Source organism: Pleurodeles waltl, chromosome 4_1 (assembly GCF_031143425.1).
Source record: "Pleurodeles waltl isolate 20211129_DDA chromosome 4_1, aPleWal1.hap1.20221129, whole genome shotgun sequence".
NCBI classification, from domain to species: Eukaryota; Metazoa; Chordata; class Amphibia; order Caudata; family Salamandridae; genus Pleurodeles; species Pleurodeles waltl.
Window position 1 is genome coordinate 739,720,934 of NC_090442.1, and position 17,168 is coordinate 739,738,101.

Sequence of the window (17,168 nt, forward strand, 5' to 3'; positions counted from 1 at the left end):
GAAGTACCAGTTACAAGGGACTTATCTGGATGCCAGGGTCTGCCAATTGTGGATACAAAAGTACAGGTTAGGGAAAGAACACTGGTGCTGGGGCCTGGTTAGCAGGCCTCAGCACACTTTCAATTGTAAACATAGCATCAGCAAAGGCAAAAAGTCAGGGGGCAACCATGCCAAGGAGGCATTTCCTTACACAAGGCCTGTCCCAAGAAAGGCTCCACTTCTAACTCTACTCGAGCTAACACTGGAATGGCCAGTCTCCAAGTGGGATCAACTGTGTGCCTAGAGCAAATCAGGGTTCACACTGAAGCTACATTAGTCTCTGAGGGTGGGGTGGATTTAGCCACACTGGCTGCTTGGCCCCCTAACATGCAAAAATACAGGCAGCAGCTCTTAATTAATGGGACAAGTGTAGAAGGCCTGAGGGATACAGGTGCCAGTGTCACCATGGTGACAGAGAAACTGGTTTCCCTTGGTCAATACCTGGCTGGACAAACTTATCCAGTCACCAACACTGACAATCAGACTAAAGTACATCCCATGGCTATGGTAACTTTAGAGTGGGGAGGGGTCAATGGCCTTAAACAGGTGGTGGTCTCCTCAAATATCCCTGTAGACTGTTTACTTGGAAATGACCTGGAGTCCTCAGCATGGGCTGAGGTAGAACTCAAAACCCATGCAGCCATGCTGGGTATCCCTGAACTGGTGTGTGTCAAGACAAGGGCACAGTGCAAGGCTCAGGGTGAAAAAGTGGTGTTGGAGCCTAGAAAAAGGGCCCAACCCTCCAAGAGAAAAGGAAAGAAAACTGGGGAACCAGTTTCAACACAACAAGAAAAAGAAAAAGAGAACCTCTCTTCTCAGGAAGAAGTTCTGCCCTCTGAGGCAACTGAGCCCATGGAGTTAGAACCTTATCAGGTTGAGCTCCTAGGCCCAGGGGGGCCCTCAAGGGAGCAGTTGTGTAACGGGCAAGAAACCTGTCCCTCTCTTGAAGGCCTTAGGCAGCAAGCTGCTGAAGAGTCCAAAGGAAAAATAACAGGAACACATGGAGTCTATTGGGAAGATGGACTCCTTTACACAGAGGCAAGATATCCCAAACCTGTTGCCACTAGGAGAGTGGTAGTGCCTCAGGAGTTTAGGGAGTTCATTCTGACCTTAGCTCCTGATATTCCTCTTGCTGGGCATTTGGGACAGACCAAGACGTGGGAGAGATTAGTCAACCACTTCTATTGGCCCAACATGTCCCAGAAGTTCAAGGAGTTTTGTGTCTCCTGTGCCACCTGTCAAGCCAGTGGTAAGACAGGTGGACACGGGGCGTGGCCAAGATGGCTGCTGGAGCGGACGCTTAGCTGAGGAGCTCCGCTCACGGCCCACCAACAAACTATGATCCTGTGTCCTGCCACATCTCAAAACACGACTGACAGGTGTGGGGACTTCCCCTAACACCCGTGGATAGCCTGGGGGAGAACCAACCCGGAGGTGCCGGACACGTGGAGGCGGCGCCGCCGCCATTGCGTGGGGCCGCTGGCCTCACCTGAACGCGCCGAAGCTTGAACGGGAGTGGGAACTCGAGGACGGCCGGACCCCTGGAACTCCTGCTGGCGCTTCCCGGCCTGTTGCGGAGGGCCGTGGCGCAGGGAACTTCTCCCCGTGTCGGAGGGGGGGGGCCAGTGCTGATCGGGCCCTGTTGGGCGCATTGGAGGGGCGCCTGATCGCCACGTGTGGCCGCGCACGTCGACAAAAGCTTATCGGCTAGCCCCGCATGATGAATCAACAAGTCCCTGGGAATCCCGGTTCCGGTGCCCATCGTAGGACCGGAGACGAGGGGGCGTAACCGACGGCGCGGTCCTGAGGAGGAGCCACGGGCCTTACCTGTTTGTGCCGCGCGGAGCCCCCACTAGAACTACCACTGTCTGAGGCCGCGTGGTCTCTGGGGAGCCTGGGCCGCAGGCATTACCCCTCGAGGAGGTGTATCACGCTTCACGCCCGACCCAGCTGGGCCCTGCTTCATGGAACGAACGACGACTGGAACGGGGTAAGGAGCGCCTGGAATAGGACTGGGCCTATGACCACAGGACCTGGGAGTCACCGGGGGAGATATGTGGGAATACCTACCTGAAAGGGACTTGGCCACCCGCCCCCCCACCCCAGAGAAAACTTGAAATTGTACAGCGATGGACTCGGGGGGCCCGAGGGGTGTTTTTCCCCCTTATGTCTTGGAGTAAGCCAGAGCAATGGGGGCCCAAATAAATTAGAACATTACCTTACCACCAAGTACTGTGATGACTTCATCCCAACAGGAGACAATAATAACAACGTGATAGGGAGGGGAAAAAAAACGGATATCCCCGGCGACTGCCCGGCGATTAATTACAATAGAAAGAACAAACCGGACCAACAGGAAGAACATGGTTAAACCCAAACACCCCAAAACGGGGACAATGGGAGATGGAAACCCCCCCCCCCCCTCGCTACCTGGCCAGGTAGACATGCAATCAACCACACTTCTCCAGCTGAACAAAACATTACGTGCGCAATCCCTCCAGTTTGATAAAATCATGCAAGCAATAATGGATACTAAAACATCACTGGAAGGGAAAATTAACGCCGCGGTACTGGAGGTCTCGTTGTTGCGCGCTGACCATCGCAAATTAACAGAAAGGGTACATGACACCGAAACAACACTAAAAATGGTCCAACCAGAAGTAGTCGACATGAGATCTAAAATGCAACAAATGGAACTGGACATTGCTCAATTGTAACGCAGAGCTGAAGATGCTGAAGGGAGATCCAGACGTAACAACATCAGATTCCTCGGCATTCCAGAGCGAATTGAATCCCCCAAAGCAGAGGCCTTCTTAGAGACCTGGCTGAAAAACACACTCAAAATACAAGACCCAGCCACAACTCCAGTGATAGAAAGGGCACACAGAATCCCGAACAGACCACCACGCCCTGGAGCACCTCCTCGCCCGCTAATAGCGAATTTTTTAAACTACAGGGACAGAGATTTGGCCCTTCAATACTTCAGAACATCTAACCAGATTAATCTGGAAAACAGCAGAGTAACGGCCTACCCAGATTACACGTTGGAGGTACAGCGTAGGAGAGGTGCCTATGTCCAGATCAAACGACTACTACGAGAAAATGATATCTCTTACTCTCTCATGTTCCCAGCACGCCTGCGCATAGTCATGGATGAGAAAATCCTAATGTTTCCAACACCTGAAGATGCATGGACATGGATCCACGCTAAAGGATTGGCTGACCCTACCAAGGAAGGTACACAAACGGAAGAATGGACTACCGCCACCTCCAAAAAAAAGAAAAAAACCTAAAACCTAAAACCTCTTCCCGTCCCACAAAGGCACAAATGGCGATGGATTAAGCACAAATCTTAAAAGATACTAATTAATTTGCTCGCGCTATGTTAGATACTAGAAGCGAAACGGATACCAATGACACCGCTTCACATGGGGGAGACTCAAGCCCATCCACATCCCCGTTGCTGGCGGGCCCGGAACTCACCCCGCATACGGCAGACGAACTATAGTTGTTTATGGCGGGTGCCTGCGGCGCTGCCGCTGGGCGCTGTGGCTACCGGAGCGGAACAATCCCCCTGCCTTGGTGACTCTTCGCCGGGGTTTATGATGGACATCGGAGAGGAAGAAGTTGTTACTCACACTGAGTACACTGACTGAATCTCCGATCACAGTACCAATACACGCGAGATAGCAGAGGCAGTGAATCATCCTGTAGTTGGGCCACCCAAGGGCCCGACCTCGATTAATCCACGTCCCCCACCAGCCGAACGGAATCCGAATGGAACTGACTCCCCTGGATGCTACTTTAGGCACCGGTTGTGCCACTTTGTTTAACACACGGACATTGTCCGAATATCCTTTTAGTTGTTATATTTCTCTGTTTTCTTCTCTATTTCAAACCCACTACGGGCTTTCTTCTTTCTCTACGGCACGCGGGTGGCTGGTGGAAGGGTGGGGGAGGTGGCCGGGCCGGGGGGTTGTGGGGGGTGGCGGGGTCGCCGCAGGAGGGCCTGGGGAACATAAATGGGTACAACAGGAACCGCTCAAATAGCTCCTCATGAAACCTCAAAACACAATAAAAAAGGAGCCCACATATAATATAATAACTTGGAATGTGAAAGGCATGGCCGGAATAAATAAACGCAATAGGATACACGCGCACCTAAAACGCCACCATATACACATAGTAATACTCCAGGAAACACACATTACTCCCGCAGACGTCGCTTGGTTAGAAAAGTGCTGGACAGGGTCAATACATAGCGCTGGTGATTCCTGATTCGCCAGGGGCGTACTGATCTGGATTGCCCCGGGTGTCCCCTACACAGTACAACAAAGCATAAAGGATAAGGACGGTAGGTTTGTACAACTGAAAGGACTGTTAGATGGGGAGGAGCTCGTGATAAACGGATTATATGTTCCGAACATTAAACAAGGTAAATTCCTACAAATAAAGATATCGCAATTAACAAATGCCCTAACCACACCTTGTATATGGGGAGGGGACATGAATTGTGTCCCCCATATAGATAAGGATAGATCACACCCCCCACTAGTAGCCGCTCCAACAATGAAAAATTCCCAGACGTTGGGCTTATGGATGGAGGAACGACACCTGATTGATATATGGAGGCATATGCACCCACATGAAAGAGAATACTCCTATTATTCCCCAGTAGATTTATTACACACCCGAATTGACCTCATCCTCACCTCGCAGAACCTAACACATAAAATTATGAGCGCCGACTACTCTGCCAAAGTAATTTCTGATCACAGCCCACTTATAGTACAATTGAAATGGAGCAAACCTCGCTCTTGTATCCCAACCTGGCGACTACAGACCCAATTATTACAAGACCCCCCCTTCAGGGATGACATAGCCACGCACATCTCAACATACTTCACGTTAAATGACGGGACAACTAGCTCTAGGGCTATTGAATGGGATGCACACAAGACAGTTAGAAGGGGGGTATGTATATCCAAGACAGTAGGAGTACGTCAAACACTCACAAGCGAGCTCCGAAAATTAGAACAAGAAATCCACTCATCCGAACGCGAATTTGCAAAAGGCACGACAACACAAGCGCAGCTCACTAAGATACGCTCCAAATGGACAGAGACGGATAACCGACTCAGACATTTCGACTACCGGCATTACATGGCCCGCACACATGCGGAAGGCGACAGATCCGGTAAATTACTGGCATGGCTCATAACCAATGAGCGCCGAAATCCTCCCATAGGAGCCATTCGGCTAGAGACAGGATTGATAGTAAATACACAGGCGGAGATAAACAACGCTTTCAGGGAGTACTACAGCTCGTTGTACCAGGCACGTCTTCCACCCACCAACGCCCAATTAAAGGACTTCTTCAGCGGTATCACCCTGAACCGCTTTACAGCCATACAGGCCACAGAGCTAGATAAACCAATAGACAAAACGGAAATCCAACAAGCTCTGCAGCAATTAACACATGGCAAGGCACCCGGCAGCAATGGTATACCCATTGAATACTACAGCACATTTTCATCCCAGACATTAACCCCATTTCTAACAATGTTAAAGGAAGCTCTAAAACTGGGCCAGCTCCCTGGCACGTGCCGCGAGGCGCTGATAGCCATACTGCCGAAAGCAGGCCGTGACCCATTGGACGTACGCTCGTACAGGCCATTATCGTTGCTAAACACAGATTGCGAACTTTTAGGCAAAATACTGGCCAACCGTCTGCTTCCCTGTGTTTCAGAATTGGTCCACCAAGACCAATCGGGCTTCATCCCTGGTCGCAGCACGTTTAGTAACATCAGGAATTTACTGCGCCTGATGGGGAATTCTCCTGAAGACGAAGGACACCAAGTGGCGGTGTCACTGGACATAGAAAAATCGTTTGATACGCTGGGATGGCCATTCCTAATAGAGACACTTTGCCGTATGGGCTTTGGGCAAACATATATTGGCTGGGTGAAAGTGTTATACTCTAGCCCAACGGCTAGGGTCAAGACAGGGGACACGATCTCTGAATCATTTAACATAGAAAGAGGTACCAGACAGGGATGCCCACTATCCCCGCTCTTATTTGCACTAGCTATCGAACCACTGGCCGCCCGTTTACGCACAATGGCCCCAGCATGGGGAATTTTGGATGGCCGAATACATCAGATAGTATACTTATATGCAGATGATGCATTGATTTTCCTACGCGATCACGCTACAGCCCTGCCGGGCCTTCTGGATCTCCTGCAAAAATTTGGGTCGGTCGCAGGGCTAATGGTGAACTGGGCAAAATCGTGCATATTCCCTATGCGCCCGGTTCCTGAGTTATCTAGAACACCCTCAACCCCAGGTGATTTGAAATGGTGCTACACTACATTTAAATATCTGGGCATAAATATATACCATGATAATCGTGATCTAAGAGATGGTAATCTCGGCCAAGTGATTAGATCAACAAGGGGCTCCCTGCCCTTCTGGTGCTCGCTCCCACTGTCTCCAATGGGCAGAGTAGCCATAGCAAAGATGATAGTATTACCACGCCTCCTTTATTTCTTCATGGCACTGCCACTGGTATTGCCCGGCTCCTTTTTCAAACAAATGAACAGCTTACTAACGGATCTAATATGGGTCAATGGCCGCAGACGTGTTGCGTTGCTTAAAGTGCTTCAACCGCTTAAACTGGGGGGAACTGGGGGCCCCCAAATTCGAAGCCTATTATGCAGCGGCCCAAATACAATGGGTATCTAATTGGGTTGGAAACCCCACTGGCGCGGAAACACAGAGGGTGTTACTGGACCTCGCCGGAACTGAGGTCATACAATATCTCATGAACCGCGTCGACCCCAAACACACACATAATATACTGCTGACTACTGCACACTGGGCTTGGGGCCAATATGCATTGTTGCGCGACAAAAACCCACAATACTCCCCGAAGATCCCACAGCTGGCTCAACCGACACTGGCGAAAATAGCGACCAGGGTGGGTCTAAACACATGGGTAAGCAGAGGCATACACACACTTGGGGACATCTACCAAGACGGACAACTCCAAACATATGAAGCACTAGCTGATAAATATGCGTTAGGGCAAGGCGGATTCATAGCTTAAGGAGCAGTGCGACAGATGATGCGAATTTGGTGGAAGAACGGCAATTCGGAACCTGATGTTTCCCCCCTGCTCCATGAGTTGTTGGGGAACATCACAGTCCCAACAAGCATTTCAAATATACACAACATCCTAGTAACCCTGTCCGAACACAAGCAGGAACAGGCAAAAAATAGATGGGATGGCGTGTTACCTGAACCCCTAACACTAAACTCATGGGAACAGGCTATGAAAATGACTTACGAAGTGTCTCGCAATCCCCGCTTCCGGTACACGCAGTTTAACTACGTGCACCAGACATACCTTTCACCGCATCGCATTACGCGCATGTTCCCCCTATCGCCACAGAAATGCCCCAGATGCGGCACAGACGAGGCCACTTTCTATCACATGACATGGGAATGCCTCCCAATTAGAAACACATGGATCGACATAATATCTTTACTTGCAGAGTGGACAGATACTACATTATTCCCCCAGACCTAACTTATGCCTACTAGGCAGAGGACCCTGTCCCAAAAAACGCAAACGAACATATCAATGTATTGCCCTGGCATTGGTGCTGTACAGGTGCCTTATAGCCATGCACTGGAAAGCACTGTGCGCTCCCAGTGTCGCCCAAAGGCGGGAGGAACTGATCCGATGGGCTAAAGCAGAAGCGCAGACACTAAAGAACCTATTGGACAAAGGCATTCTGATCAAAGGCCTAGACACTTGGAACTCGTTTATCACTGCCGCAGAAAATAAAAATGACGAACGCCCTCCCTAAAATAACAAGTAAAAGACATAATCGGTCTTTTCAGTAGTAAAATTTAAAAACACTATCATAGATGTTTATTGATATGCACAAAATATGACATGAATCAATATAAATACTGTAACACACCATGTGGGAATGGCCCAGATACACCTTTGGGGGGCTGCAACGCACTGGCAAGCGGTGGCCCTTGGAGACACGGAGCGCTGCTAATATCCCCCCTCCCGGCCCGTAATATTTGCACCGTCGCCCTCCTCTTGAATGCGGGCTGGACCCCTGCTTTATTCTAGAAACCCTGTGGAATCGCGCAGGTGGCGATGACACTCAGATTGAAATGTGGGACTGTTACGAGGCTGAGTGGGGGGACCGACCCCAGTGCTAGAAAAGAAGAGTCAGGTCACCTACCTGGTGGACCTAGGCACTAGCAGGACCCCCAAAAGGGTGATCCATGTGAACCGCCTCAAGCTCTTCCATGACAGGGCAGATGTGAATCTGTTGATGGTAACAGATGAGGACCAGGAAGCTGAGAGTGCACCTCTCCCTGATCTCCTCTCCACAGACCCAAAAGATGGCTCAGTTGATGGAGTGATCTATTCAGACACCCTCTCTGGCCAACAGCAATCTGACTGTAGGAAGGTCCTACAACAGTTTGCTGAGCTCTTTTCCCTAACCCCTGGTCAGACACACCTGTGTACCCATGATGTGGACACAGGAGACAGCATGCCTGTCAAAAAAAAAAAATTCAGTCTGACCAAGTTAAGGAAAGCATCAAAGTGGAAGTCCACAAGATGCTGGAATTGGGAGTCATTGAGCACTCTGACAGCCCCTGGGCTAGCCCAGTGGTCTTAGTCCCCAAACCTCACACCAAAGATGGAAAGAGAGGTGAGGTTTTGTGTGGACTACAGAGGACTTAATTCTGTCACCAAGACAGATGCCCATCCCATTCCAAGGGCAGATGAATTGATAGACAAACTGGGTGCTGCCAGATACTTAAGTACCTTTGACTTGACAGCAGGGTACTGGCAAATCAAAATGGCACCAGGAGCAAAAGAAAAGACAGCATTCTCCACACCTGATGGGCATTGTCAGTTTACTGTTATGCCTTTTGGTTTAAAGAATGCCCCTGCCACCTTCCAAAGGTTGGTGAATCAAGTCCTTGCTGGCTTGGAGTCCTTTAGAGCAGCTTATCTTGACGATATTGCTGTCTTTAGCTCCAGCTGGCAGGATCACCTGGTCTACCTGAAGAAGGTTTTGAAGGCTCTGCAAGCAGCAGGCCTCTCTATCAAGGCATCCAAAATGCCAGATAGGGCAGGGAACTGTGGTTTACTTGGGACACCTTGTAGGTGGAGGCCAAGTTCAGCCACTGCAACCCAAGATCCAGACCATTCTGGACTGGGCAGCTCCAAAAACCCAGACTCAAGTCAGGGCATTCCTTGGCTTGACTGGATACTACAGGAGGTTTGTGAAGGGATATGGCCCTCACAGAACTTACCTCCAAGAAAATGCCCAAGAAAGTAAACTGGACTGTAGAATGCCAACAGGCCTTTGACACCCTGAAACAAGCAATGTGCACAGCACCAGTTCTCAAAGCTCCAGATTACTCCAAGCAGTTCATTGTGCAGACTGAAGCCTCTGAACATGGAATAGGGGCAGTTTTGTCCCAAACAAATGGTGATGGCCTTGACCAGCCTGTTGCTTTCATTAGCAGGAGGTTACTCCCCAGGGAGCAGCGTTGGAGTGCCATTGAGAGGGAGGCCTTTGCTGTGGTTTGGTCCCTGAAGAAGATGAGACCATACCTCTTTGGTACTCACTTTGTAGTTCAGACTGACCACAAACCTCTCAGATGAAGGATGCAAATGAAAGGTGAAAATCCAAAACTGTTGAGGTGGTCCATCTCCCTACAGGGAATAGACTTTATAGTGGAACACAGACCTGGGACTGCCCATGCCAATGCAGTTGGCCTTTCCAGGTTCTTCCACTTAGAAAATGAAGACTCTCTTGGGAAAGGTTAGTCTCATCCTCTTTCATTTGGGGGGGGAGAGGTGGGGGTTGTGTAAGGAAATGCCTCCTTGGCATGGTTACCCCGTGACTTTTTGTCTTTGCTGATGCCAAGTTATGATTTGAAAGTGTGCTGAGGCCTGCTAATCAGGCCCCAGCACCAGTGTTCTTTCCCTAACCTGTACTTTTGTTTCCACAATTGGCACACCCTGGCATCCAGGTAAGTCCCTTGTAACTGGTACCTCTGGTACCAAGGGCCCTGATGCCAGGGAAGGTCTCTAACTCAAATCAAATCAAATCATTAACATTTATAAAGCGCGCTACTCACCCGTGCGGGTCTCAAGGCGCTAGGGGAAAAAGGGGGGTTATCGCTGCTCGAACAGCCAGGTCTTTAGGAGTCTCCGGAAAGCGGAGTGGTCCTGGGTGGTCCTGAGGCTGGTGGGGAGGGAGTTCCAGGTCTTGGATGCCAGGAAGGAGAAGGACATTCCACCCGCCGTGGAGCGGCGGATGCGAGGGACAGCAGCGAGTGCGAGGCCAGAGGAGCGGAGGAGGCGGGTGGGGACGTAGAAGCTGAGGCGTCTGTTGAGGTATTCCGGTCCCTTGTCGTGGAGGGCTTTGTGTGCGTGGGTGAGAAGTCGGAAGGTGATCCTTTTGCTGACTGGGAGCCAATGCAGGTGTCTCAGGTGTGCGGAGATGTGGCTGCTGCGGGGTACGTCGAGGATGAGGCTGGCCGAGACGTTTTGAATGCGTTGCAGGCGATTTTGGAGTTTGGCTGTGGTCCCGGCGTAGAGGGTGTTGCCGTAGTCCAGGCGGCTCGTGACGAGGGCGTGGGTCACGGTTTTTCTGGTGTCGGCTGGGATCCAGCGGAAGATCTTGCGGAGCATGCGGAGGGTGAGGAAGCAGGCGGAGGACACGGCGTTGACTTGCTTGGTCATGGTGAGAAGAGGGTCCAAGATGAAGCCGAGGTTGCGGGCGTGGTCTGTGGGGGTCGGTGCGGTGCCGAGGGCCGTGGGCCACCAGGAGTCGTCCCAGGCGGACGGGGTGTTGCAGAGGATGAGGACTTCCGTTTTTTCAGAGTTCAGCTTTAGGCGGCTGAGCCTCATCCAATCTGCAACGTCCTTCATACCCTCTTGTAGGTTGGTCTTGGCGCTGGCGGGGTCCTTGGTGAGCGAGAGTATAAGTTGGGTGTCGTCGGCGTAGGAGGTGATGATGTCATGCTTGCGTACGATGTTGGCGAGGGGGCTCATGTAGACATTGAAGAGTGTTGGGCTGAGCGATGAGCCTTGAGGTACGCCGCAGATGATCTCGGGTGGGTTGTGAGCGAAACGGAGGGAGGTAAACTCTTTGGGAACGGTTTGCGAGGAAGGAGGCGATCCAGTCCAGGGCCTGGCCTTGGATTCCGGTGGAGCGGAGGCGGGTGATTAGGGTGCGGTGACAGACGGTGTCGAAGGCAGCCGAGAGGTCGAGAAGAATGAGGGCGACTGTTTCACCGTTGTCCATCGGGGTTCTGATGTCGTCTGAGATGAGGGCGGTTTCAGTGCTGTGGTTGGTTCGGAATCCGGTTTGTGAGGGGTCGAGCAGGTTGTTGTCTTCCAGGAAGGTGGTCAGCTGTTTGTTGATGGTCTTCTCTATTACTTTGGCTGGGAAAGGCAGAAGAGAGATGGGGCGGAAGTTTTTCAGGTCGCTCGGGTGAGCCGTAGGTTTCTTTAGTAGGGCGTTGACTTCGGCGTGTTTCCAGCATTCGGGGAAGGTAGCAGAAGAAAAAGAAGAATTGATGACGGTCTGGAGGTGCGGGGCGATGATGTCGTCGGCTTTGTTAAAGATGAAGTGCGGGCAGGGGTACGAAGGGGCGCCGGAGTGGATAGAGTTCATGATGGATTTGGTTTCTTCCGCGTTGATGTGGGTCCAGTTGTTGAGGGTGATGGCCGGGGATGCGGGTTCGGTGGTGTTTGGTTGGGTCTGGTGTCCGAAGCTGTCGTGGAGGTCGCTGATCTTGCGATGGAAGAAAGTGGCGAGGGATTCGCACAAATCCTGTGAGGGCGTGACGGCGTTGGCGCTGGGGTTGGAGAACTCCTTGACGATGCTGAAGAGTTCTCTGCTGTTGTGGCTGTTTTTGTCCAGTCTGTCGGTGAAAAAGTTCCTTTTGGCAGCGCGGATCAGGTGGTGGTGTTCGCGGGTAGCGTTCTTGAGGGCGGTCATGTTGTCAGCGGTGTGGTCCTTGCGCCAGGCTTTCTCAAGGGCGCGACAAGTTTTCTTAGATTCTTTGAGGGTGTCAGAGAACCAGAGAGGTTTTTTGGAGTTGGTCTGTCGATGCGTGCGTTTGAGGGGAGCAAGGCTGTCTGCGCAGTTGGAGATCCAGTTTGTGAGGTTGAGGGCTGCGTCGTTGGGGTCGGTGGTGAGGGTGGGTTGGTTGGCAGCAAGTGCGGAGAGGAGTTGCTCTTCAGGGATCTTGTTCCACTGTCGACGAGGGATGGGTTGAGTGCGGAGGTGGCGGGTCTCGCGTCAGAATGTGAAGTGGACACAGCTGTGGTCGGTCCAGTGTAGGGCGGAGGTGTGGCTGAAGAAGACGTGTTTGCTGGCGGAGAAGATAGGGTTGAGCGTGTGTCCGGCGATGTGGGTGGCGGTGTTCACCAGTTGTTTGAGGCCGAGGTTGGCGAGGTTGGCGAGCAGGGTGGTGGTGTTGGGGTCGTTGTTTTGTTCCAGATGGAAGTTGAGGTCGCCTAGGAGGATGTAGTCCGGTGAGGCGAGGGCGTGCGGGGAGATGAAGTCGGCGATGGCGTCGCTGAAAGGGGCGCGTGGTCCGGGAGGACGGTAGACGAGGGATCCTTTGAGGGTGGTCCTCGGGTCGGTGCGTATCTGAAAATGCAGGTGTTCAGCGGCGAGAGGGGTGTCTTCGGTGGAGGTGGTGACGCTGATGGAGTCTTTGAAGACGATGGCTATACCTCCTCCTACTTGGTTGGTGCGGTCTTTTCTGGAGATCTTGTAGCCTTCGGGGATGGCGGTGGCGATGTCTGGAGCAGAGGAGGCGTTCATCCAGGTCTCCGTGATGAAGGCGACGTCCGGTGCTGTGGAGTCCAGGAGGTCCCAGAGTTCAACGGCGCTGAGGGCTGCAGCATGTCTTATGCCACCATGGGGACCCCTCACTCAGCACAGACACACTACTTGCTAGCTTGTGTGTGCTTGTGGGGATAAAAAGACTAAGTCGACATGGTACTCCCCTCAGGGTGCCATGCCAACCTCACACTGCCTACAGGTAAAGATAAGTCACCCCTCTAGCAGGCCTTACAGCCCTAAGGCAGGGTGCACTATACCATAGGTGAGGGCATAAGTGCACGAGCACTATGCCCCTACAGTGTCTAAGCAAAACCTTAGACATTGTAAGTGCAGGGTAGCCATAAGAGTATATGGTCTGGGAGTCTGTCATGCACAAACTCCACAGCACCATAATGGCTACACTGAAAACTGTGAAGTTTGGTATCAAACTTCTAAGCACAATAAATGCACACTGATGCCAGTGTATATTTTATTGTAACATACACCCCAGAGGGCACCTTAGAGGTGCCCCCTGAAACCTTAACCGACTACCAGTGTGGGCCGACTAGTTTTAGCAGCCTCCCACACACCAGACATGTTGCTGCCCACATGGGGAGAGTGCCTTTGTCACTCTGTGGCTAGTAACAAAGCCTGTACTGGGTTGAGGTGCTTCTCACCTCCCCCTGCAGGAACTGTAACACCTGGCGGTGAGCCTCAAAGGCCCACCCCCTTTGTTACAGCACCCCAGGGCACTCCAGCTAGTGGAGTTGCCCGCCCCCTCCGGCCACGGCCCCCCTTTAGGCGGCAAGGCCGTGGGAGATAATGAGAAAAACAAGGAGGAGTCACTGGCCAGTCAGGACAGCCCCTAAGGTGTCCTGAGCTGAGGTGACTGACTTTTAGAAATCCTCCATCTTGCAGATGGAGGATTCCCCCAATAGGGATCGGAATGTGCCCCCCTCCCCTCAGGGAGGAGGCACAAAGAGGGTGTAGCCACCCTCAGGGCTAGTAGCCATTGGCTACTAACCCCCCAGACCTAAACACAGCCCTAAATGGAGTATTTAGGGGCTCCCAGAACACAGCAAGATAGATTCCTGCAACCTAAGACGAAGAAGGACTGCTGAGCTGAAAAACCTGCAGAGAAGACTGAGACACCAACTGCTTTGGCCCCAGCTCTACCGGCCTGTCTCCCCACTTCTAAAGACACTGCTCAAGCGACGCGTTCTACAGAGTCCAGCGACCTCTGAAGCCTCAGAGGACTAACCTGCATCTAGAAGGACCAAGAACTCCTCAGGACAGCGGCTCTGTTCCACAAAGACTGCAACTTTGCAACAAAGAAGCAACTTTGAAACAACACACGTTTCCCGCCGGTAGCGTGAGACTTTGCACTCTGCACCAGACGCCCCCGGCTCGACTTGTGGAGAACAAACACCACAGGGAGGACTCCCCGGCGACTATGAGACCGTGAGTAGCCAGAGTTGACCCCCCTGAGCCCCCACAGCGACGCCTGCAGAGGGAATCCCGAGGCTCCCCCTGACCGGGACTGCCTGCTTCAAAGACCAGACACCTGGTAAAGACACTGCATCCGCAGCCCCCAGGACCTGAAGGATCCGACCTCCAGTGCAGGAGCGACCCCCAGGTGGTGGCTACCCCGAGGAGCCCCCACCTTGCCTGCCTGCATCACTGAAGAGACCCCTTGATCTCCAATTGAACTCCATTGCAAACCCGACGCCTGTTTGCACACTGCACCCGGCCGCCCCCGTGCCGCTGAGGGTGCACTTTTTGTGCTGACTTGTGTGTCGTAGTCCCCCCCCCGGTGCCCTACAAAACCCCCCTGGTCTGCCCTCCGAAGACTTGGGTACTTACCTGCTGGCAGACTAGAACCGGGGCACCCCCTTCTCCATTGAAGCCTATGCGTTTTGGGCACCACTTTGACCTCTGCACCTAACCGGCCCTGAGCTGCTTGTGTGGTAACTCTGGGGTGGCCCTGAACCCCCAACGGTGGGCAACCTTGGACCCAACTTTGAACCCCGTAGGTGGTTTACTTACCTGCCAAACTAACAAACACTTACCTCCCCCAGGAACTGTTGAAAATTGCACTGTGTCTAGTTTTTAAATAGCTATATGCCATTTGTGTGAAAACTGTATATGCTATTTTGCTAATTCAAAGTTTCTAAAGTCCCTAAGTGAAGTACCTTTCATTTAAAGTATGGTTTGTGAATCTTGAACCTGTGGTTCTTAAAATAAACTAAGAAAATATATTTTTCTATACAAAAACCTATTGGCCTGGAATTGTCTCTGAGTGTGTGTTCCTCATTTATTGCCTGTGTGTGTACAACAAATGCTTAACACTACCCTCTGATAAGCCTACTGCTCGACCACACTACCACAAAATAGAGCATTAGAATGTTCTCTTTTTGCCACTATCTTACCTCTAAGGGGAACCCTTGGACTCTCTGCATGCTATTTTTATTTTGAAATAGTACATACAGAGCCAACTTCCTACACGGTCCCAGGATGCTTGTTTCTGGTCCAGGGAGGACCTGGCCTGGCAGTTCAGGCTGGACTGTTCCCATGAGGAACAGTGTCAAGACTGAGTTGCATACGACTGGGTCCAAACTGTAACTGCATGGCAAGCAAATAAACTGAAAAATTCAACCCAGATCTGTGACTGGGGGTGAATGTTGGATTTGCTCTGCATTCCGTCTATCTGTTTTTGAAAAATTAATATGACAGCATGGGATGTCCCAAGAAATGGGAGAAAATCTGGGGTGGGTGGGGGCATATAGATCCACGGGATGACTCTTGGTTGGCTGTGTGCGGGCAGGGGCGGTCAGGACATTGACAGCACCAGATTGTCAGACTGAGGGGGGTTGCTTGATCGGTGTGTGTGTGTATCCTTGCAACCTGCTATTTACAGAGATGGGTCTCTGGGAGGCAGTTAATCAATGGGCAGTTTGTCGCTTGCTCTATTGTACAATGGCTGTTTTGCTGTTCAATAAAAATATATTTTTTAAATAAACATTTACAGCAGGCCAGTCGATCAAGATAGCACGGGTGAATTAAAAAGTCTTTCCAATAGCCTCTTCTCATAATAAAAGATGAAGCGACTCCTCACATCCAGAGACTTACTTCCCAGACAAATACTTCAACAGCACCCAGACAAATACTTCAACAGCACCGCAATCACAGATATACTTAGAACGAACCATTTTTCATCTGTCTCCCAGAGTCCATGCACCTCTTGGTAGCGTGTATCCTTGTGCATCTCCCATTGAAGACTAATCCAGATAGAGGATTTTCTGTTTCAATTACATATGAGAGGGCAAAGAAAGAATATTCTGCCCTCTCCAAGAGTACATAGCAAAGCCTACAAGCTGCATGTCAAGAAGTGTACCTTTCATTCACCCAGAGGTGACTTACTGTGCAACCATTCGATATTGCATCATTTTTCTTTATCTGGATACAGTGTTATGGTTAATTGGCCGTCATTCAAGCACAGTTGCAATATAATGGCCATAAAGTGGGAATTTGCTGTATGGTGCTTCAGGTATTGGGCGGTCAATAAAAGTAAGTAAACTATATGGTGGTTTGACGTTAGGAATTAGTGAAACATCCACAGTGCATGTCCTAGAGTGGTGTAAAATACAAAGTATTCAATTAGGCAAATAAAATATATTTTCAGAAAATCTTGGCAATTAAATTATAAACGTATGCTAGTTGAAAAAATAAGAAGCTTTCAATAGTGATAACAATACCCATTAGCAGAGAGCTTATTTATGTAACACAAAGGAGACAAAAATGAGCAAAGCTAAATCACGGATAACAAACACAAAACTATGCCCATCCCACCTCATGGCACAGAAATGGTTAAATACACCACAACCACATTTCATCTTCCCGAAAACAATTATACAGGTTACCACCACTGACCAGCTGCAGCCAAGTGAGCAGTGACCTCATCTGCTGCTGTAGAGTTAAGAATGTCAGAGTCATCGTAAGAGGTGTCCTCAGGCGAAGATACGGAGTCTTCGTCTGCACTCATCATGCTGTGATCAGTGTATGTAGCCACATGAACCTGCTGGACCTGCTGGGCCACTGCGTGAGCTTCAATGGTGTCCATGTGATCAGACTGGTCGTGGTCCTCCATGAATGACTAATATGGAAGTGAATACGTAGAGCCTACAAAAGGGACAAAGAAACGTGCATGAAAATCAGAGAAGTCACATCACTTAAAAC

General features: G+C 50.9%; 1 protein-coding gene across 5 annotated transcripts in view; it reads right to left on the reverse strand.

The window, feature by feature from the left end:
* NRF1 (nuclear respiratory factor 1) overlaps positions 1-17,168 on the reverse strand; it is a 667,443-nt gene that overhangs the window by 582,537 nt on the left and 67,738 nt on the right. For all 5 annotated transcript variants that reach the window (XM_069229342.1, XM_069229339.1, XM_069229343.1 and 2 more), the window contains exon 2: positions 16,863-17,111. In XM_069229342.1, coding sequence (XP_069085443.1) covers positions 16,863-17,079 — 217 coding nt within the window. In that variant the 5' untranslated portion in view covers positions 17,080-17,111. The remainder of the gene's footprint in view (positions 1-16,862; positions 17,112-17,168) is intronic.